We start from the raw sequence: 22,155 nt of genomic DNA on the forward strand, positions 1-22,155 counted from the left end.
TTTGTTTTTACCATGTTTCACATATTTAATAAAATAAGCTAATTAGAAACCCAATGTATTTCAAATGTGCCAACTAAAAATAAGTATAATATTCTTCTTCATTGTTTCCAGGTGCTTAGCAAACTTTACCAATAGTCCTTCATTGCCTTGGATTAATTTATAGATAGGAATTAATACCAATAATAAAAATATGTATTTTTTTATACATCTTAAACTGTGAAACAAGCTTGGGTTCTCTGTTTTTCAGACATCAGGAGGAAGTTTCTTCTCAATGGAAAAATGTATTCATCTTATCCTAGAGTAAAGAAAATAGTGAACAAATCAGTAAGTTTCTACTTTGGGAAATGCTCTTTAATCCCAACCCCATTTTAACCTAAATTTGATTTAATATTGCCAACAGTATTTCATTTGGTAGAGCAGAATATAAAAACCACACCCATGTGATCCAGGTAACTAAAGAACCCACTGCTCAGTCTTCCAGACCCTCATTGCTCAGAGTACAGTGTCCAGACCAGTAGTGTTGGCATCACCTGGGAGCTGGTTAGAAATGCATAATCCCAGGGACACCTGGGTGGCTCAGTTGGTTGTGAGATCTCATGGGTTGTGAGATCAAGCCCTGTGTCGGGCTGCATGCTCAGTGGGAAGTCTGCTTGAGATTCTCTCTCCCCCTTACCTTCTGCCCTTTCCCCCATTTGTGTGCATGTGCGTGTGCATGCGCTCTCTCAAATAAATAAATAAACCTTAAAAAAAAGGGGGGGAGGAAAGAAAGAAATGCAGAATCCTGGACCCCACCCCAGACCTACTGTATCAGAATCTAAATTTTAGTAAGATACCCATATCATTTGTAGACACATTAAAGCTTCAGAAGTACTGGGCTAGACAGCTTTAGTTGTTATATGCCACAGAACAAGAAGGAAATGATAGAAGAAAAGGAATAAAACTTGTTAGTATGATGAAGATAGCGGATGCTTCGCAGTTTCTAACAGCAACGTGTTTTAGAACTAAAACTAGATGATTGTGATTCTAATTTTCAATTTTAAATAATGTGTATTAAATGTTGAGAGTCACAACTACAATGACCATGTTGTTCATGAGAAAGAGGAAAAAAAGCTCAAGTGAATAGGAAAAAGATGAGTGAGGACCGGCTGAGTTATCTAACGGAAGTATACTTTACGAGAGAAGTTCCTGGAAATACCGTAATCCATGGAAAACCCATCTTTGAAAGCATCAGTTCTAAGGTGTATATACAATATATGCCACTTTTCATGATTGACACACTAAAATCAAAAGGTTCCATCGCTGTTCCCTCTACTGTTTACATTCTGTTTAATTTGGCAGACTCAAATAGGGAAAACCATATACTTTTGTGGAGGAAGAGATTTATGTGGGTTAGCAGCAAGATGATTCTGAACATATAGTAGGCATCCAGCATACACTTCTTGGTTTGTCATTCATTGGTCATTCTCATGACAAAAAGGGATCAAGTACCTACTGTGCCAGGCACCATGCTAAGTGCATGGTGTTAGTGAAAGAGACATAGTTCATGCTTTCCTGGAGTTTCTGATAGTGTATGAATTACTGCTGATCAATTTTTTAAAATTATCTGTGGATATTGTTCATCTATATTTCTGTGCCTTGCATCTACCTTTTTTGATAATGAGAAAACTCTGATTCTTCATTATCAGTCTGATTCATGTAGATTGATCACATTGTAATTTGTATAGCAGATGGTAGGAGTTGATATAGCAAAATGCAGCTGATAACTTACAGAAATGAAGCTGAGATATATAACTATAGCAGTTATATATTATAATATGGTCACTATTGGGGCACCTGGGTGGCTCAGTCGGTTAAGCGTCCCACTCTTGATTTCAGCTCAGGTCATGATCTCAGGGTAGTGAGATCGAGCCCTGTGTTGGCCCTGGGCTGGGTGTGGAACCTGCTTAAGATTCTCTCTCTCCCTCTCCTTACCCCCCCACCCCCGCTCGCACACATATGTTCTCTCTCTCTCTCTCTCAAAAAAAAAAAGTTTATAACATTATCACTGTAAGTGCTTGACATGGGCTGTAGACAGAGGCCTGGAGGCTGCTAGGAAGGTGGTATGGATGAGTAAAAATGAGTGGTAGCAATGAACAAGCCTCTCCTAAATTGTATGGATGAAAATAATGCAATTATGGTCAAAGTCAGACATGCATTTTTTAAAATCATACGTCCCCACCTGATGAATTGGGTCATCTATTGGACTTTTATATCTTCACATGAAGGTAATTTGTTCTTCAAACCAGTCTTACAATACGGCATTTAGAAAACATTCAGTTTTAAAATAAATAGGTTTGGGAGTTTTCTTGGAATGATGAATTTATCCACTATAATTAGAACCTGACAGATCGGGTGGAAAGTTGAAATAAACAGCCCCCAATGGGCAAGAGGCCCAGACTTGAGTTGAATCAATCCTCACTTCAGGACACGGCTATCTTTGTGGATTTTGAGTGTAGTTGTCTCTCAGGATGGTTCCAACCCCACATTCCCTCAGCCCTGGCATTTGTGCGGGTTTAACTACCACCCCCACTGGTTCCGCCCTGGTTATCCAGGGACTAGAAGTTACTGGAAGTTAAGAGCATTGTCTCAGAAGCCAGAGGGACACAGGTTTGTAGCTCTGGCCTTGCCACCTCCTGGACACAGGATCTTGAGTAGTGTAATGTCTCTGTGCCTCAGTTTCCTCACCGGGAAAATGGAGCTTAAAACTCTTATCTCATGTGATCACGTGAATGACATAGCTACACAGAACACTGTTGTACCCCGCACATGGGAAATGGGGGCTACTACTACTTTATTATAGAACCCAAATCTCCATACTAGTTCCTTTTTGCTACGTGAATCCCCTTTAGTAACAAGTTTTGTTTTGTTTTTTTTCTTTCTTTGACTATGAGACTCAGTCTCTTAGGGACTACATATTCTCCCTACCGAATTCAGATCTTAAGAGGCTGCCTCCCAGGAGGCCCTTCTCCTTTGTGCCACTTTTTCTGAGCTCTCACCCCATTCTAGGTTCGACAGACTCCCCAGCTCTTGGGCACAGTTTGGCTCATAGAGGCAATAATATCTAGGGGTTAAAAGCCGCTGGAGACCGGCTGTCTGGGTTCCAATCTCAGAACGTCCTTTCACTAGCTGAGTGGCTCTCAGTAGATTATTCAACCTTGCTGTGCCTCACTTTCCTAATCTATAAAACAAATTGTACCTGTTTCACATGATTCTTGTAAAGATTAAAGAGATCATTATACATGAAGAATCTAGAATAAGAAGTGTCATATAGCATTTGCTATTATGAGTCATTTCTTGGGTGAAATTACTCAAGCTTGGCATTTACCCACTTCTCTCTTCCCATTCTAGGGTAACCTCCCAATTGTAGAGCTACTTTTAGGATTCATATACCCCATTTCAGGTCCCTAGAGTATCTGGACGCTGCTTATGCTTCTATGCCAAGACCCCTGCGTTCTCCACATCCTGCCACCAATTTCCCGGCAGACACTGGTTATGACAGTGAGGAATGAGTAATATTTTGTTCCAACCTTTACGTCTCTGAGGAACAGTGCACTGGACCCAGCTGGGTGGCCTTTTACCTCAACTAGGGAGAAACTCGGGGAGCCCGGCAAAGTAGTTGCCTGACTCTTCCTTAATTCCCTTGTCTCCCTTTCCTCATTTCCACCAGTAAGCAAAGACCTGAGAAAAAGGGACAGTGCAAGATTCCTACCCACCCCAGCAGGCTGTGTGCCAGAAAGGCTTCCTGCATAAAAAGTACAGAGTCCGGAGGGTAACTCAAGAGTATGACCTTCTATTGTATCCAGGGGGGAATTTGCTCAGCTGAACTGTTAACTCTTTGAGTTCTATAATGAGGTAATGTGGCAAAGCTAAAAGCAACTTGGGAGAAGCAAATCAAAAGATTGCATCTCGGGGCGCTTGGGTGGCTCACTCGGTTAAGCATCTGCCTTTGGCTCAGGTCATGATCCCAGAGTCCTGGGATCAAGCCCCATGTCCAGCTCTCCGCTCAGTGGGGAGTCTGCTTCGCCCTCTCCCTCTGTGCTCTCTCTCTTTCTCAAATAAATAAAATCTTTTTTTTAGATTTTTTAAAAAGATTTTGTTTATTTATTTGAGAGAGAGAATGAGAGAGAGAGAGAGAGAGCACATGAGAGGGGGGAGGGTCAGAGGGAGAAGCAGACTCCCTGCTGAGCAGGGAGCCCGATGCGGGACTCGATCCTGGGACTCCAGGATCATGACCTGAGCTGAAGGCGGTCGCTTAACCAACTGAGCCACCCAGGCGCCCCTCAAATAAATAAAATCTTAAAAAAAAAAAAAGGAGATTGCATTGAGAACTTGAAATAAAGCATACACCACTGGGCTGTGAGCTAATCGGCACACTCGGGGCTTTCAGTAGAAGTCAAGAGTATTAGGATCTTGGTGTGGGATGCCACGAATTCCGTTTGGAGGCATCTTTGAGCTCGCGCAGTAGACACCATGAGCAAAGCTCACCCTCCCGAGTTGAAAAAATTTATGGACAAGAAATTGTCATTGAAATTAAATGGTGGCAGACATGTCCAAGGAATATTGCGGGGGTTCGATCCGTTTATGAATCTTGTGATAGATGAATGTGTGGAGATGGCAACTAGTGGGCAACAGAACAATACTGGAATGGTGGTAATACGAGGAAATAGTATCATCATGTTAGAAGCCTTGGAGCGAGTATAAACAATGGGTGTGTTCATCAGAAGGAATCAACTGCTTCCACATGTCCCCTCCATAGTACCTGTTTTACTACAATATAAAAATCAGGTCGTGTGCATTTTCATATTGAACTTTTTTGTTAAATAAACTTTTATAATAGTCAAAAAACAAAAAAGAGTATTAGGATCTTACTTCTCAGCCCTCCATGCCTCGAATAGTACTTGGCTTGTGGCAGCAAACTGTTTCCGCTTGGCAGTCCCAGTTTTAAGCCTCCCACGGGGAGATTCCTTTTAATGCTCCAAATCCCTTCCAGGGCCACTGTCAATATTTTCAGAAGCAAGATGACAATTACTAGCTGAGTTCCTTTTCAGCGCAACATCTTTTAGAAGTATTTACTGGGTGATTATTTTTTCAGTCATTTGGGTGGAAGTTGATTTTGTTTGATTAATCAAACCAACCAAGGTCTTTAGCATTTGTTTAATCTTTTATTTCAGTTCATTCATTCAATTCTTCCATAGGCAGTTAAACCTCTACAGTGCTATTAGATCATTTAGCTGGCCCCTGAAGACATAGATGAAAAGTCAGTATAGAAAAATATATAACAAAACACAAAAGGATCAGAAATAAATTAGTTAATATAGACACTTCATGCGGCCAGCCCTATCTGATTCTAATTCCTCGAAATACAAATATTTCCAAAGAAAATATAACCAAAAGTTACCATATTAATTCATCATATACATTCATCAATCACCTAAAAGACTGAACTAGATGCTATTTAACTGCGCCTTGAATGAAAACAAGCTCACTGGAAAATACCATAGACAAATACTTGGGATGCAATGTCTATGCATTGATACAAAGCGAATCGTAGTCTTAAATCCTGATACCATTCAGTAAGTATTGTTTTAGTGATTTTATTTGCACTGGATTGTTCTCCATATCCTAAAAGCACTTATTTAGCTCTTGAGAGTCAGTCAACAAGCTTTTTGGGAAAATCTGTCATGTAGAAAACTGTGACCCAAGTCAAATAAGGTTATTCAGGTTAAATACATTGTTTTTACCATTTCTGAAGCCGCAAATTATGCCCAAATATTCTCCACAGATCCAAGGCCGCCTACTGGTATCCACACTAACATCTGATTCCTCCCCAAAGGCTTCTGTACTGTGTAGTGATTAGGGGCACCATGTCTGGGGTCAGAGGGGATGTGGGTTTTTCTTTGCTTCACCACCTGCCAGTTGTATGGCTTTGAGCAAGTTATTGAACCCACCATGTCTCCGTTTCCTCAGCTTTGAAATGGGGATAATACCTAGCTTGAAGAATTATTATAGGATCTGGATGAAATGGATTTAAAGTGCTTTGCATTCAATAAATGGTAACTATTATTTTTACAGGGACAATGATTTTCCCGTCCAAGCATGGACTCAGATTCTGTTTCTGGAAGCAGAATCAATGAGCTGACTCACCAAGCGGAATGTCGATATTTGCCTCTTCCTCCCCACTCCTGAATAGAGTTAGCTGAAGGTATCTGGCAAAGTTCGTTTCTTCCCCCTCCTTCAAAGACCTTCAGGGAAGACTCCACAATCTCCTTCTGTCAAGACCTTACAAACTTTAAGCTGTTCCTTATATCTAACCCAAATCTTTCCCCACCCTTCCAGCCAGTTTCCTCTTCTTCTATCCTCTCTAGAGACAGTAAAGAGCTGCTCTCCAGCCCCTGGATAATAGACTCTCTGATTTAGGAGTCCACCGATATTTATTAAATGCCTCCCGTGTACAACACCCAGTAAGAAACCAAGGAAATGGATTTAGATTTGTTCCACATTGAGAGAAGTTCTGACAAATGGAAAACATTTTGACAACAGGAGGCAGAACTCTGTAGAAAAACCACATTAAATTAGATAGAAAAATTATACTAATCTAATCAAGTTGTGCTCTTTCAGATGCAATCTGGAATCCAGGAATATCTGGAAGTTTACAACTTAATAGGGAAAATACCTCAAATGTAAATGCAGATGCTCAGAAATGCATGAGAAAAATAAAAGCAAAATATAGTTATGTATAAGTATTTACTGTACTCAGGAATAGAGGTTGCTGGAAAAAAACAGCACTACTTTGAATTGATATGTTTGGGTGAAGAAGTTACAGAAGGTGATATGTTCAACTGGAGAAAAAGAGGTCTGGAAAGAAGCACAGATGTCCTTTGAAGCACCTTCTTTAGAGAGAAAGCTAAGGCCCTCTGCTCTGGGCATGCGCATTCCAGGAGGAAGGAAGACCGGAGGCGGGGCGGGGCGGGGCGGGGCGGGGCGGGGCGGGGGGGGGGGGAGAGCCAGGGAGGCCACCGTGTCGGCATACAGCCTGCAAAGGAAAGGGCGGCAGGACAAGAATAAAGCTAAGAGAAGGGAATTAAATCCCCTCTGGAAACTCAGAATCTTCCCGAGAGTCTTCTCTCTTCCCTTCTCTGCTCCCAACCCCTTCTACTCAGGGACCTTTCTAGGTGTGTTTTTAGCCTGAAATGTAAAGTTACTAAACCATGATTTTAGGCTAGACATTTTTTTTTTAAGAATTTATTTATTTGACAGAGAGACACAGCAAGAGAGGGAACACAAGCAGGGGGAGTGGGAGAGGGAGAAGCAGGCTTCCTGCCGAGCAGAGAGCCTGATGCGGGGCTCGATTCCAGGACTCTGGGATCATGACCTGAGCCAAAGGCAAACTCTTAAGGACTGAGCCACCAGGTGTCCCTTATGCTAGAAATTTTAGCCAGAGGGACCTGGCCTGGTCTTTCAGGGAAAGTAAGATCACCCTTCAAAAATATTTTTGTTGTTTTCAGCTGTCTCTGATTCTGAGTAATGAACATTAGAGCCTGAAAAGCCAATTTAGAGCTACATCATCTGTGTTTCCTTTGTGCAAACATGGTCAGAGATTTGACCACAGGAAGAAAAATTTAAGTCATTTAAATTTATCTTTGGTGACTTCTACGTTCTGTAATTATCTTGACATGCCTTTGGTGTCTAGTAAATTCCTTTTATATTGTAGGTACACCAAATATTTTTGTTGAATGAATTAATGAATAACAAACATATCCACACTTGCTGAGTGATGTTTTACATTTTCTAAATTGGTACTAAATGTAATAAATAAACCAGATTCAAAATAAAGTTTTTATGCATTCAGGGACATATAGACACAAAGTCATGGATTTTACACTTGAAATTCATTGAAAGAGGTGATGTTGTGTAAGAGAAAACTAGTACATTTTATTAATCAAAATTTTTATGACTTCTGCAGGTTTCAGCCAGAAAAATATAAAAGCCCTTGCAATTTGAAAACATTAAATTAAAACATAATTTCCACAAAGTCCTCTCTACAAGCTCTTAGAAATGTAGAAATAATTTTAAGGTAAATGGTAAAATGAAAGCCACAGTCTGATAATGCATGTCTCACAAGTTTACCTCTTTTTTTAAAAAGTTGTAAGGAGGGGAAAATCTTCAGGGAATCACTAAGAATATGTGAATGATGACATTAGCTAAATTCTTCCTTATCCAGAAAGTTCCATAAGTGGCCCCAAATCCCATTCTCATCTGACAGAAGATTTGGTCAGAAAATGGCATTTGTTTGTCGGGATGATGAGAACCTTTTTGAGCAGCTCCCAGACCCTGTCCTTATCTGATAGGAATGTGTCAAGCCTCTGAAGGCTGTTCTACCTCCAGTTCGAAGCTAAACTGAGGCAGAACCTGGAAAAGATTGTGACAAACTTTCTTTTACTAAAGAGAATACTATTTGCTCCCAATATAATTTCAAATCTTTTTTCCTCCCAGAAAACATAAGCTTATGTTTCAAAAGAGACTGTATAGCCCAATGGCTAAGAGCAAGGAGGTCAGCTTCTGACAAGCCTATTGCACTGTGCGACAAAGGGCAAGTCACCGTACTCCCTGAACCTCAGCGTCCAGATCTGCAAAATGGGAATTATAAGAGCGCAGGGTCATTGCAAGGACTGAAAGAGATAGTTTGTAAACCCTGTAAAAAATTAATAATAGTAGTATTAAGTATTAATGATACTTATTATTATTACCATCATTGTGTATACATAGAGAGAGACACCCTCCACCTACCCACCCCTACCCCTCACCCCAGCCTCCAGTGCTTCTCACTGAGCCCATCTATCTCTCTATCAGGAGCCGGGAAGGAATCCAAATCCTAGAGGAGAGGGCTTAGTGGCCTGGCAGCCCATTTTTCCTGTGGCCACTGATGCCATTCCCTAGACCCAAGGATCGGGTAACAACCACTCAGAACACCTCGGCCATGTCAATATCTTCACAGCTCTTATTAACTATTGTCACAACACAACCACAAGAACAGGTAGCATAGCTCATTTAGCTGAAGGTCCCAGAAGACCAACAGACCTTCTGCCTGAGTCTCCGTTTGCCCCCCCAAACAAAAATATCCCAGAAGAAATGTTATGTTTGCTGTTAAAAGTCCATAAAAGCTAATTAATGAATCTCAGACTTTTTACTTATTTCATTCAACCCAAGAAAAAGAAAACTTTGATCTTATACCACTTTCATTCAGCCAAAGGAAAAGGGGAAAAGCACAGAAAGAACTGCTTCTGGGCACTTCCACGATTGTCCTCATTAGCTCAGTCACAAAGAAAACATGCTATGATTTCAGTTGCTTGACTTCAGGCACATCCCCCTCCTAATAGATGATATAAGCTCTTCGGTAAGTTCGCCCACACTTTGCTATGGACGGGGCCAGTATTTTGGTGCTTTATCAATGGTTGAGGGAAAACCCAGTCTGGACACTTACTGAAATCTCACTGTCATCATCAGATTGTTGTGAGAGAATGTGGACTTGATAGTTTAAAAATTCAAACAAGGGCGCCTGGGTGGCTCAGATGGTTAAGCGTCTGCCTTCGGCTCAGGTCATGATCCCAGGGTCCTGGGATCGAGTCCCGCATCGGGCTCCCTGCTCCTTGGGAGCCTGCTTCTCCCTCTGCTTCTCTCTCTCTCCCTCTGTCTCTCATGAATAAATAAATAAAATCTTAAAAAATAAAAAAAAATTAAAAAAAATTCAAACAAATCCAGTCAATGCATACATTGCTGTACAAATATGCTTGGACACATGCCTATACCTTGGGGTCCCTAGAATTCAGATAGACTTGGGTATATCGAAGAAATAGTATATATTGTTTATCTAGAGTCACAAAATCAATATATGGAGAGAAAAGCCAGGCAGGTAATATAAGGAAGTAAAGCAGGCCAGGGCTAAGAAGTAATTGGCTCTCCTACTTCTTTTATCTTTTTCCACTTTTGTTGGAGATGGATACCAGAGAAACACATTCTTTCCTCTTCCCACCATGAGAGGAGGAAGTCTGCAGTGGAGGTGTGAACATGAATAGTTTGTGATATGCCCCACCTGGCTGGGGACCTTTAAGGGGATGGGTAACGGCGTGGGCAGGCCAGCTAGGGCAGCGTAAGCCAACTCCAGGCACTGTGCCACGTGTGAATATCCACTTGGCTGTCACATCGTTCTTTCTCCTCCTCCCCTCCCTCTTCACCCCAGATAAGCTAGGAATCTAGATTCGTATGTAAAAAGTCCTAATTTATTAAATGTTGACGACTGATTCATATATTTAAAAAATACAATTCAGAACAAATAAATTTGTCTATATGTTTGCAAGATGAACCTGGCATAGGGGTCAACCATTTGGGACCCTGAGCCAAACTAATATAGCCCCGAGAGCCTAATTAAATGCAAGACATGGTAATCTGGAGTGGGTATGAAGGATGGCTCTGTGGTTTTGGCCTTGGCCATTATGCCATGTCATGCATTTGGATGGGTGATATATAGGAAGGAGTAAGTCGAGGAGAGGTATGAGTTTTATTTTGGACATGTTGATCTTGAATACTTGTAGGACAACCAGTAAGAGAAATTGAGCCTGGACACACAGACTTCAGAAACAGACACATCACAGTGAGGTAGTGGTAGAAACAATGCGAACAGCTGAGATGATCCAGGGACAGCCAACGGAACAAGATTAGAAGACTGTGGTTAACACCCTGGTAGGCATCAATATTTGGGGATGAAGGTGAGTGAAAAGAAGTTTTCTTTTTTTTTTTTAAAGATTTTATTTATTTATTTGAGAGAGAGAAAGCACGAGAGGGAAGAGGGTCAGAGGGAGAAGCAGACTCCCCGCTGAGCAGGGAGCCCGATGCGGGACTCGATCCCAGGACTCCAGGATCATGACCTGAGCCGAAGGCGGTCGTTTAACCAACTGAGCCACCCAGGCGCCCCGAAAAGAAGTTTTCAATGGAGGATGAAAAGGAATATCCAAAGAAGAGAACAAGGATATTTAGTGTCAAGGAATTTGAGGGAAAAAAAAAAGTTTAAGGAGAGAACCATCAATTATGTCAAGTAGGGCAGAAATCTCAAGCCAGCCAAGGCAGACCAGGACCCACGGGACTTGGTCATAATATGTAACTGGAAACACTACAGTGCACAGAATGCCAATGGGATTTGGGATAAGACCTGAGTTTGGAATCTGGTTTTGCCACTTACTTAACGCATAACCTTGGACAGTAGAAACCTCTCAAAATCTCAGTTTACTCATCCGTAAAATGGGAATCATAATACCTATATCACATGGCTTTCATGAGGATTCATCGTAAGCAAAATAAAGCCCCTGTCCTCATGTAGCTTAAGTTCTTGTGAGACAGTCAATAAAGAAGTATACAGACAAATATATAATTTCGAAGTAGTGATTAAAAAAAGGCAGAAAGAAGAAAGTGGTATAAAAGATTAGAGAGTAATTGGGAGAGTAGGTAGTTTCTACTTTAATCTGGTAGAGAGGTTACTTCTGAGAAGATGACATTTGAGCTGAAACTTGAAGGAAGAGGGAGAAAGACATTTGATGATCTAGGGGAAGTAGAAAGGTTCTGAGGTGAAAATGGGTTTGGCATGTTCCAGAACATTAAGGAAACCCGTATGGCTAAAGTGGGGTGGGAAAGTACAGGAACTGAGTTCAGAAAGGTGAGCAGACCATACAAGAGGACTGAAATCTAGACTAAGAATCACAAAGAGCCATCGGAGGGCTTTGAACATGGAGGTGGTATACAATGACTTGTGTTGTAAGAGACCCCTTTGGGTTCTGTGCAGAAAAATGGACTGTGGGGAGAGCAGTAGAAGGTGCTAGAGGATGCTACTGCTGAGCTCGAAAGAGATGATGGGGGCTTGGACAAGGCTGCAGTTGGGGAGATTGAGGATATATTTCCAACGCAGATTTGACAGGATTAGCGGAGGGACTGGACATGAAGTTTGAAGATTTGACTTTTAGGTGTTTGGCATAGTGAATAGTGATGTCATTTCCTGAGATGGGGAAGAGCTGTTGAAGAGCGGTATAGAATAAGAGTTCTGTTCTGGACATGTACAGTGTGAGAGGCCTAGTAGACATCCAGGTGGGAAGTTAAGTAGGCTTTTGAGATTTGAGGGGGAAAGCAGAGGCTAGGGATATAAATTTTGGAGTCATCAGCACACAGGGCTAGATGTGATCACTCAGGGAGTGAATATAGATGGAGAGAAGAGCCTGTGACTGAGCTCCCCAAAGTTTAGAGGTGAGGAGAAGGGGGAGCCAGCAAAGACGACAGGGAGTCGCACCAGCAAAACCAGGAGACTGGAGCATGCTGACCTGGAGGCTCAGTTGACAAAGTGTTTTCAAAGGGAAGGAGTAAATAATTATGTCAGATGCTACAGAGAAGTTGAGTTTGATGAGTTTCTGGATTGTATTAGACTTTCAAAATCATTAGATTTGACTTTCAAGAGGAAGGTCATTCACCATCTGGAAAAGAACAGTTTGCCTGGGCTCATGGAAACCAAAGCCTATTTGCAATGGGTGGGGGAGTAAACAAGAAGTGGAGAAGTGGAGACAATGGGCTAGTGTACTTAAGCTTAACATCCAGGAAGAGCTGCCATTGGAGCCATACAAGTCCCTAAAAGTTTTATGCAGAATTCTGCATGTCTGTGACAAGCTGTGTTCTCCAGAAAGAGAAGCCCCAGCTCCCATGATATATCTAAAGGAGTATGTCACCAAAAATCCTGCAATAGAGAATTCAGTGGCTGGCCCAGAGCTGCCAACGCCCTGAGAGTAAGCAGGAGGCGTGGCACCCCCTCTACGTGCTAGCTCCCTGTTGTGGCCAAGGACACGGGGCGTTCAGCCTTTTAAATTATTTTTTAAGAACAGAAAAAGAAAAAAAAACTAGCAGCTTTTTTCCCCCTAAGTAAAGCCCCTTTAAAACTTAAACTTACAGAATCTACTCTCAGCTTTAAAGGATTTTCTAGACTAAAAGAGCACCTCTGTGCGACCTCTGGTGGATATTATGAAAACGCAGGCCAAGCATTTCCATTTTATATGAAGGACATTTGAAAAGATTGCTTAGAAAAATGAATTTTTATAATCACTTAAATTGTCTAACAACCAAACGTATCCAATAAGAATAATACATCATCTAATTGGTATATAAATTATAAATTTTTAAGTGTATAAATGAAAATAAGCCCAGAATAGAATAGTTTAAGACTTAAAAATTTTTCCAACCACTAGGGGAATAGTAAGTATAGGCTGGGGTTCGGAGACACAATTCAGTAGGTCATTCTGCATCTGTTCACAGAGTTCAAAATAAACTCTATATTTTCTTTCCAGACATAGTCTGAATAAAATTGGCCATTTTGCTGGTTTCTCCTTTTGTAAGAATGGGGAATACAGAAGGCCTAACGTGTGTTTGCATGGCTGGTTTTGCAGTGGAAAGTGGGCAAATCTGTCAGAGTCGGGAAAAGAAAAAATGCACTTCTAGGCCTGCAGCATCTGCTCTCAGGAATCCTTAGAGAATTTGAGCCCTAGCTGCTGGGTATTCAACAGTGCTCCTCCTCTGTAGAAAATGTCAAGTTCTCTTGAGTGCAGAAGTCACGTGTTACAGTTCTTTTCTTTCTTCTAGAAATGCTGGTGCCCAAGAGGTTTGCAATAAAAACCTGATGATTTGAAAAGTGTGAAATGTGTGCCTTGTAATCATTGAGAAGGAATCAGGAAAATGAGGGGCTCTAGTAGTTTCAAAATAACATCTGTTGAGGGGCTGGTGCCTGGGCGGCTCAGTAGGTTAAGCATCTGACTCTTGACTTCAGCTTGGGTCTTGGTCTCAGGGTTGTGAGTTCAAGCCCCGTGCTGGGCTCCGTGCTGGGCTCCGTGCTGGGCTCCATGCTGGGCATGGAAAAAAAAATCTGTGAGGGATTCTGGGCTTCTAGAGCGTATCTTTTCTCAAATGAACTATCAATGCCTAGACATTTAACCCATAAACTACATGTAAATACAATAAAATCCTTGGATGATTTGACCTATTTAAATGACTTCGATTCTTCAGGGTCAGTGATCTTCAGTTTGGGTCCCTGGACCATCAGCCTCAACACCAACTGGGAACTTGGTAGAAATGCAAATTGCCGACCCCCCACCCAAGAACTACTGAGCCAGTGACTCTAGGGATGGTTTCCAGCAATCTGCTTTTAACAGGTTCCCGGGTAATTCTGATGAAATCTAAATTTTGGGAACCACTGTTACTGGTCACACCTATATTGATAAAGATTGAAGATATTGTGCTTTTCTTGGAAAAAATTCGACTTCTTATTGAATAGAAATAACTCCACCAAAAATGAGGGATAGCAATGTAGATACTGATACCTAGCTACTTTTTGTAAATATAAGCTTATTTGGACACAGGCAAAATAATTATAAAATTAGCTGAAGAATTTCCCAAGTATCCATTTTTCTTTTGATAGTCATGGTTTTGTAATAAAGAAAATAATCATTCTACCATTAAATAGGTAATTTCATATTCATTGCAGAAATATACTTCATTTGTCATGGAGATTACCTGCAGGTGGATTTTTAATGCGGCACTCATCTCTTTTAATAGAAAGTTCTTCTTCTAGTACTTCCTTAATTCTCTTATGTGGCTCAGAATACAAGAATTTCTTCCCTATAAAGACATTAATAAAACTGATTATCTATCGTAAATTATGCCAAACTTTCTAGCCATTATGCCTACATGAATAACTATTTCTTAAGAAGACACATCCCTCCATACAAACAGCAGATGATTCACCCTCTTTTGGAAAGATCCCTTTTTGGTTCTTTTGGGACTTTACACTTTCACATAATTCCTGAACTTTTGTGGTAAGTTTCAGATACCTGTTTTAGGTGTTAGGAAGAAATATATGGAGTTTCCTTCATTTGCTTCAAGAAAACTCATTTATTCGATAAATCCTTGTTAAGGACCTACTCTGTGCCAGGCGCTGGGCTAGGGACAGAGGACAAGCAATGAAAAAGACAGATGTGCCCATGGAGCCTACTACAGCTACAAACCACAGAACACCTCAGCCTTATTTAGTTATCATTTTGAGAGGTAAACGTGAATTGTTGTAGTGAATCACTTATGGACACATGACTTTTTTCCTGGTCTCTAAGCCTGGCACTATAGGACATCACTGCTATTGTGGAGGATTGGCTTATTTGTTCTAAGTACCTTAGCATTATTTCTTCCGCTCACCCCCCAGAGCTCTGTGCTTCCTGACACTGTCACCCCCGTTTGTCCTGTCAGCCCCTCTCTCTTGCTTTCTGGGCTTCCTTGTGGCCCTTCTGTTCATTCCCACATCAAAGCCTATGTACATTCTATTTTGTGCCTGAACTGCCTTTCTCCTAGTATTTTTGCCTGCATAACTTCTACTCGAATTTCAATCCTAGGCTTAAAGGTTGGTGCCCTGGGGAAGCTTTCCCTGACTCTACAATCCTCAAATGTTCCTGGATACTTTTTTAGCATCGGACTCTTCTCTTTTCCTTCATTTCATTTACTGCAATTTATATATGGCCTCATTTGCTTTATATGCCATTATTTACGTAATTATTAGTTGAATATAGGTCTTCCTTATCAGACCATAAATACCATTGGGCAGGGATGTTTTCTGTTCAGTTCATCAGAGGCTTAGAGCAGAACTGGTGTAATAATAGACCAAATGTGTGTCCAAGTAGAACTCAGCATTGTTAAATTAGATGGAGCTCAAAGACTATTCTTGTGGATGAATGTCAATGCAGCTTTGTGAATGTCAGGGAACCAGTGGTTCTAGTCTTAATACTCAAAAGCTCAATGCAAGGAACCATGGAAAACCTAACCAACCCAATACTTTAGCTATTTAAGATGTGACTTTAAACTCACAATGGCAGGTGCCTCATCTTTCCCAGACTAACCAATAAAGAACGCAAGTGAAGAGATTTGACTTGTGTACTAACCAGCCCAAATGGGGTAAGAGACCACTGCTGTGGTCCTGGGTCACTCCTGGTCAGGAAGACTCAAACACACCTTCAGACACAAACAAGGTAGAATTAGATACTTTCTGCATCTCATTTTTGTTTCCCAGAAGTTAGGAGTCATATGAACACAAGGTGGGGGTTAGCTTTACTCAAGCTTAACTTTGGTTTAAACTTGTTTGGCTAGATCATGATCCTAAGGCAGAAAAGAGTTTAAGAAACATGGTTAAGAAGGAAGAAAATCCTGTAACAGTTCAGTAGAACAGAAGAGATCATCTCCTCTAAGTTCAAGTCTCTTGACGAATTTCAGCCCTGCTGTTATAAGAAGTTACAGAGGAAATCACTAAAGGTTTTGAGGAACTGTGAAAAATTAGAGTAGCAAAGAGCTTAGTATAGGCAAATATTCCCTGCTCCAGGAAGGAAGGAAGGAAGGAAGGAAGGAAGGAAGGAAGGAAGGAAGGAAGGAAGGGAGGGAGGAAGGGAGGAGAGAAGTAGGAAGGAGAGAAGGAAAGAAGGAAAAAAAAATTCTACAAACTCTAACATAGCAGCTTGATGTTGATCTTCACCAACATTTGAGTTAGCCAACAGATGGCTTGTGAGTACATATAATGAGGAACAGTGATCACTAAGTGTTAAGGACTACTAAGAACAATATTATTCCAGACTAAACTGCTTTCTTTTGTTAAGAGCTAATAACAATTGCTGTAATTTATTGAATGCTACCATACATATATTATTAGCATCTTACATATATTATTTCTCTTTTTCAAAATCACTCTATGGGCAGGTATAATTATTCCTATTTTATAGTTGAGAAAGTAACTCTCAGAAATCACAAAACTAGTCATAAAAATTAAAAGCCATGCCACCTGACTCTCCCAAACCCAAGTTACTAACCTAGCTAGATTAGGAAGATGTCATAGCCACAATGCATCTGCATTTCAGCAAGACATTTGATAAAGTGTATTTGTAGGAGGCAGAACGCCCACGCCAAAGATGCTGAATGACAGGTCAGGGACTTCCAGAGACTCTCCTTGGAACTGCTGGAAGTACCACCTAGTTTGCTAATTTGGATATAGAGAGGAACTGCCTACTCACCGATTGTGAGAATGGCACAAACTTGCTGAATGGCAAACTTAGGACTCAAAGGGCTGCTTCTGTACCTGGAATGGAGTGCTAAAATTCATAGAATGGTACTGATAGGGATAAATATAATAACTTGTATTTAGGATGAAACAAATTAAGTGCATAAATTAAAAAAAAAGCCTGGATCAAATGTTTTCTATTGGACAACAGGGGAAAGAGAAACTAAGGGTGTCATAGACTGCATTTGTTATATCTATTAATAATATAATGTGCCTGCCAAAACAGCTAATTGATTCTGGGTCCATTTAATAGAAGTAGAATGTTCAGATCAAGGGAGGTTATAGTCCCAGCATGTTACCCTAACCTGATCATACCTAGAATACTGGATTCAGTGGTTTAATAAACTGGAGAATGTGGGAAGAGGTTAGCCAGCATGGGGAGAGTGCTACAAAGTATTTTAAAGATGAGCCTGAAGTCTATGAAAGATTTGGTGGCTGTTCAAATAGCCACCTTCATACAATTTAAGGATGTTTTACCAGGAAAGGCCCATATTTCATCTGTGTATATTTCAGATCAGATCTATGATTAGGGAGTAGAAGCTACAGAGAGACAGAAGACTTTCCCAGAAAACATTTGAGAATCGAATGGGTACTTCATGTGGGTGTGAATAGCCTGGCTCTACCTGAGGCCCTAAAATGAGGTTCTCTGGGAGGCTGAAGCAAGAGTGCTCTATGCCCTGACCCTGACTTTCTGAGGTCCTCAAAGTTTGGACACATGCCTTAATTCATCACTCACTTATCCACAACTTGCCCAATGCCTGGCATGCAGTAAGGATTCAGTATTTGTTGAATGGATGGGTGAATGATTTAATTCCACCTTTTACTCCTACAGAACTCCAGAGGACAAAAGAACCTTTCATTTCTAGCATCTTTAATGGGAAAATTCCCAGACAGAATTCGAAGTCAGAGTAAGAACTTACTTAAATATACCGAATACTTAAATATACTGGATTTAGTTGCCCCGAGTAAGGCCTCTGCATGCTGTTGATAATCAAAGGAATGGCGGAATGGTCCTTTCTCTAGGAGACACTGGTTCTGCAGCTCCTTAATGAGAAGTCCTGGGAGCAGGCTGGGTGGCCCCCTGAGGCAGGGGAGCTGAGCTGCTTCAGCCTCACCCTCCCTCCTGGGGTCTGCGGAGCTACATGACCTGAGGCTGGTCTCTAGAGAGGCAATCAAGGAGGCGATGCAGAAGGGCCAGAAACTGCGGGCATTCCTCATTGACCTATTATTTTCCCCATCATCATTCCTTAGCACTTCCTGAAAACGTGTAGAGCACAAGGGACTGTGAAATATAAATTCATGGAACAATATGGATGAGCGCGGAGGCCTGGAGCGGACTCCAGCTTCAGCCATGTTGGTTGTGACTCTGGACCAGAACCGCCTTTACTCACTTGAATATTGTTTGTGTGTTTGGCAGGGCAAGGAAGGAAACCCTTGTGTTAAAATGTGGCCCATCATTGTGAGATTCTAAAAGTATCAGGTAGTAATAACTGTTGAACTGAAAGTCCAAGACGGGTGAGGTTAAGCGTTTTAAGTACTTCTCTGGCATTGACTGAGTCACTGTGAGCAAGTCACTTCATTTCCTCTAGTCTAGACCTCAGTTTCCTGGTCTGTAAAATGAAGGAATTGGCAAAAATGAGCCACATGTTTCTCTCTGTGTGTGTATATAATTTATATATTTATGCATATTATAAATCTTTATACATTTTATATTTTATTATATATAAATTCAAATTTATATATTAGATTTTTCTTATTACACGCACACATACACACACACTTTTTTTTTTTTCCAATACCTTCCAGGTCAATGCCACTACCTGTCAGGTTGGAGGCTACCTGGGCTCAGGCAGCCTTTGGTGAAGGAGGCTTTGGGGAAATGCACCGGATGCTTTCTGCCACATCACCTCTGCCTTTGCCAAAACTGCAGCTCTGCCCCTACCCTCCAACACCTTCAGCGAGTCTCATTCCGGATCCCCCGCTTCCCCTTCCACGCGTTCGACACGCCCCACGTCCCTGCGCGCACTCTGCGCGACCGGAGGGGAACTCACACTGTTTGCAAGACTCCTGGGGGCCGCCGCCGCCGGGCTCCCCGCGCGCCCCGCACCCCAGCCCGGCCGGCGGCTGAGCCTGCTCCCGGTCGCAGCCCGCCTCCGGCGCTGCCACCGCGCTCACCACCACCGCTTCTTCCCGCCTCATGCCGCGGGGGTCTTCTTCGCAGCCGGAGGCCCGCTGACCTTCTCAGCTCCGCCGCCTGCTGCCTGGGAACGCCCGGCGTCGCCGGTTCCCATAGTGACTGCGGATCCTCGCTTCCCCAGGGGCTCGCAGCTTGCGGCTCCCAGGCCCCAGGGGTCCCGCGCGCCGGGGATGGAGCTGAAGGTAGGGAGCTGCGATCACCCCCTTCCCCCTTCCATTGCCCCCCCTCCCCAGGCCAAAACAGCCCAATCTCAAGGTCGTTTCTTACTCCAACGGCGCAGGAGTAGCTTTGCTATTCCCAGGTAGGGAAAGCGAGATTCAGAAAAGCTACGGAAATTGTCCAAAGTCACATGGCCCAAGAATAGATCACCACCTGGTACAGGTAGGGGTGGGAGCAGGTACTAGACAGGTGAGTTCAAGGTAAGGTCGCTAGTTCCACACAGCGTTGTGCTCCTCCTGTCCCACTCCCTGCTACACACAACGTGATCTAATAAGTGAATGCTGAGGATCCCAAACTTTTGGATCAAGGTTTTTTTAAGATTGTATTTATTTATTTGTCAGAGAGAGAGAGAAAGTGTAAGCAGGGGGAGCAGCAGGCAGAGGGAGAAGCAGCAGGGAGCCTGATAAGGGACTCGATCCCAGAACTCTGGGATCATGACCAGAGCTGAAAGCAGACGCTTAACGACTGAGCCACCCAGGTATCCCTGATCAAGCTGTTTTTAAACAACTCTTGTTTTCAGGCACTTTTGTATTCATGATCTGTTTCAATCTGTATCTAATAACTAATTTTACAGATGAGAAAATCAAATTCAGAAAAGTTTGATTTGAGTAGCAAGTGGGGAAATCTAGAGCTTTATTTGGAGCAGGAGGTTGCTCTTGTTTGTTTTTGCAGTCATTAACAAGTAAATTGTGGCGTGTTGTTAATTTTATAAAGGCTAAGTGCATTATTTTACGGAGTTATAGTTCTACAAACTTGTAACCAAATAGGGGGGACCCCATCTGCCTCCATTTCATGGCAGAAGCAACCTCTTTCACGCCTCTTGCCTGATAATTTAGTATTTATGACCGTATAGCAAAATGTTTATTTTGATGTGTTATGTTTTCAATCTTAGGTATCATATGTTGATTTCCTACTTTGAAAGGTAAGGATTTAGTTTTCCTTCATTATCAGCCATCTAGCTGCTCAGAGTGGGGAATTTGAGGGTCTGTTTTATTTTTATTGTGGTAAAATACACATAAAATTTAACCTTTTTTAAGCATACAGTTCAATAGCATTAAGTATACTCATAGTGTCATACAGCCATTACCACTCTCCATTTCTAGAACTTTTTCATTATCCCAAATAGAAACTCTGTACCCATTAAATAATAATTCCCAATTTCCCCCTCTCCTAACCACTGATAACCTCTATTCTAGTTCCTGTCTCTATGAATTTGGCTACTTTAGGTACCTCATATAAGTGGAGTCGTATAGTATTTTACCTTTTGTGTCTGGCTTATTTCACTTAGCATAATTTTTTTAAGATTATTTATTTAAGAGAGAGAGAGTGGGGGGAGGGGCAGAGGGAGAGAATCTTTCAAGCTGACTCCCCCCTGAGCATGGAGCTAGACATGGAGCTCCATTCCACAACCCATGAGATCATGACCTGAGCCGAAACCAAGAGTTGATGCCTAACAGACTGAGCCACCCCGGCGCCTCACTTAGCATAATGTTTTTAAAGTTCATCTATGTCATAGCATATATAAGAACTACATTCTTTTAAAGTTGAATAGTATTCCATTGGGTGGACATACCACATTTTCTTATTCATCTGTTGATGGATGTTTGAGTTGTTTCCACCTTTGCCGGTTTCCAATAATGCAACAATGAGCACTGACATACAAGTTATCTATTTGAGTTCCCGCTTTCAATTCTTTTGAGTACATATCTAAAAATGGAATTGCTGGATCATATGGCAATTCCATGTTTAACTTTTAAAGGAACCATCAAACTTTTTCAAGTGTTTACACCATTTTACATTCCCAACAGCAATGTACAAGGGTTCCAGTTTCTCTACATCCCTACCAACACTTGTTACTTTCCTTTTTTTAAAATAATAATAATAGCCAACTATCCTCGCATGAAGTGGTATCTCTTTGTGGTTTTGATTTGCATTTCTCCAATGACTGTGATGTTGAACATCTTTTCATATGCTTATAGGATATCTGTATATCTTCTTTGAAGAGATGTCTATCCAAGTATATTGCTTGTTGGATTATTTGTTGTTGAGTTGTAGGAGTTCTTTATATATTTTGAGTATTAATGTCTTATCAGATGTATGACATAAATATTTTCTCCTATTCCATGGGCTGCCTTTTCATTTTATTGATAATGTCCTTTGATTTCAATAAGTTTTAATTTTGATGTAGTCTCATTTATCTGTTTTTCCATTTAATGCTTTTGCTTTCGGTGTCACATCCAAAAACCACTGCCAAATCCAATATCATGAAGATTTTCCCCCCATATGCTTTCTTCTAAAAGTTTTATAGTTTTAGCTCTTACATTTAAGTCTTTGACCATTTTGAGTTAATTTTTGTATTCCATTACAGTGTGATATATGAATCTAACTTTATTCTTTTGCATGTGGATATCCAGTTTTCCCAGCACCATTTGTTGAAAAGACTGTTTTTTCCTCCACTGAATTGTGTTGACACCCCTGTCAAAATTCAATGGTCCATAAATGTGAGGGTTTATTTCTGGATTCTCAATTCTATTCC

At 41.4% G+C, this 22,155-nt stretch overlaps 2 protein-coding genes and 1 long non-coding RNA gene across 3 annotated transcripts in view; 2 read left to right on the forward strand and 1 right to left on the reverse strand.

Moving 5' to 3' along the window:
- On the reverse strand, nt 1-19,549 carry C11H11orf97 (chromosome 11 C11orf97 homolog). Its single transcript, XM_027580065.2, has 4 exons — nt 19,255-19,549; nt 14,629-14,733; nt 4,909-5,034; nt 1-295 (listed from the first exon to the last, which is right to left on the reverse strand). Exons 1-4 carry the CDS (start codon nt 19,400-19,402, stop codon nt 291-293), a joined length of 384 nt encoding a protein of 127 aa, XP_027435866.1. The 5' UTR covers nt 19,403-19,549; the 3' UTR covers nt 1-290.
- Nucleotides 4,462-4,862, forward strand: LOC113914648 (small nuclear ribonucleoprotein G-like). Its single transcript, XM_035722941.1, has one exon. It carries the CDS (start codon nt 4,510-4,512, stop codon nt 4,738-4,740), a length of 231 nt encoding a protein of 76 aa, XP_035578834.1. The 5' UTR covers nt 4,462-4,509; the 3' UTR covers nt 4,741-4,862.
- Nucleotides 19,479-22,155, forward strand: part of LOC113914650 — an 18,618-nt gene continuing 15,941 nt past the window's right edge. The window contains exons 1-2 of the long non-coding RNA XR_003517495.2: nt 19,479-19,582; nt 20,512-20,541. This is a non-coding gene — a long non-coding RNA (uncharacterized LOC113914650). The remainder of the gene's footprint in view (nt 19,583-20,511; nt 20,542-22,155) is intronic.

This window comes from Zalophus californianus, chromosome 11, assembly GCF_009762305.2.
Source record: "Zalophus californianus isolate mZalCal1 chromosome 11, mZalCal1.pri.v2, whole genome shotgun sequence".
NCBI lineage: Eukaryota > Metazoa > Chordata > Mammalia > Carnivora > Otariidae > Zalophus > Zalophus californianus.

Coding starts and splice junctions, on each gene's coding strand:
- C11H11orf97 (XM_027580065.2), bottom strand. CDS start 19,402: ATGAGGCGGGAAGAAGCGGTGGTGGTGAGCGCGGTGGCAGCGCCGGAG. Junction 14,734..19,254: donor CCAGGAGTCTTGCAAACAGT/GTGAGTTCCCCT, acceptor ATGTCTTTATAG/GGAAGAAATTCTTGTATTCT. Junction 5,035..14,628: donor CATTAAAAATCCACCTGCAG/GTAATCTCCATG, acceptor AAATATTGACAG/TGGCCCTGGAAGGGATTTGG.
- LOC113914648 (XM_035722941.1), top strand. CDS start 4,510: ATGAGCAAAGCTCACCCTCCCGAGTTGAAAAAATTTATGGACAAGAAA.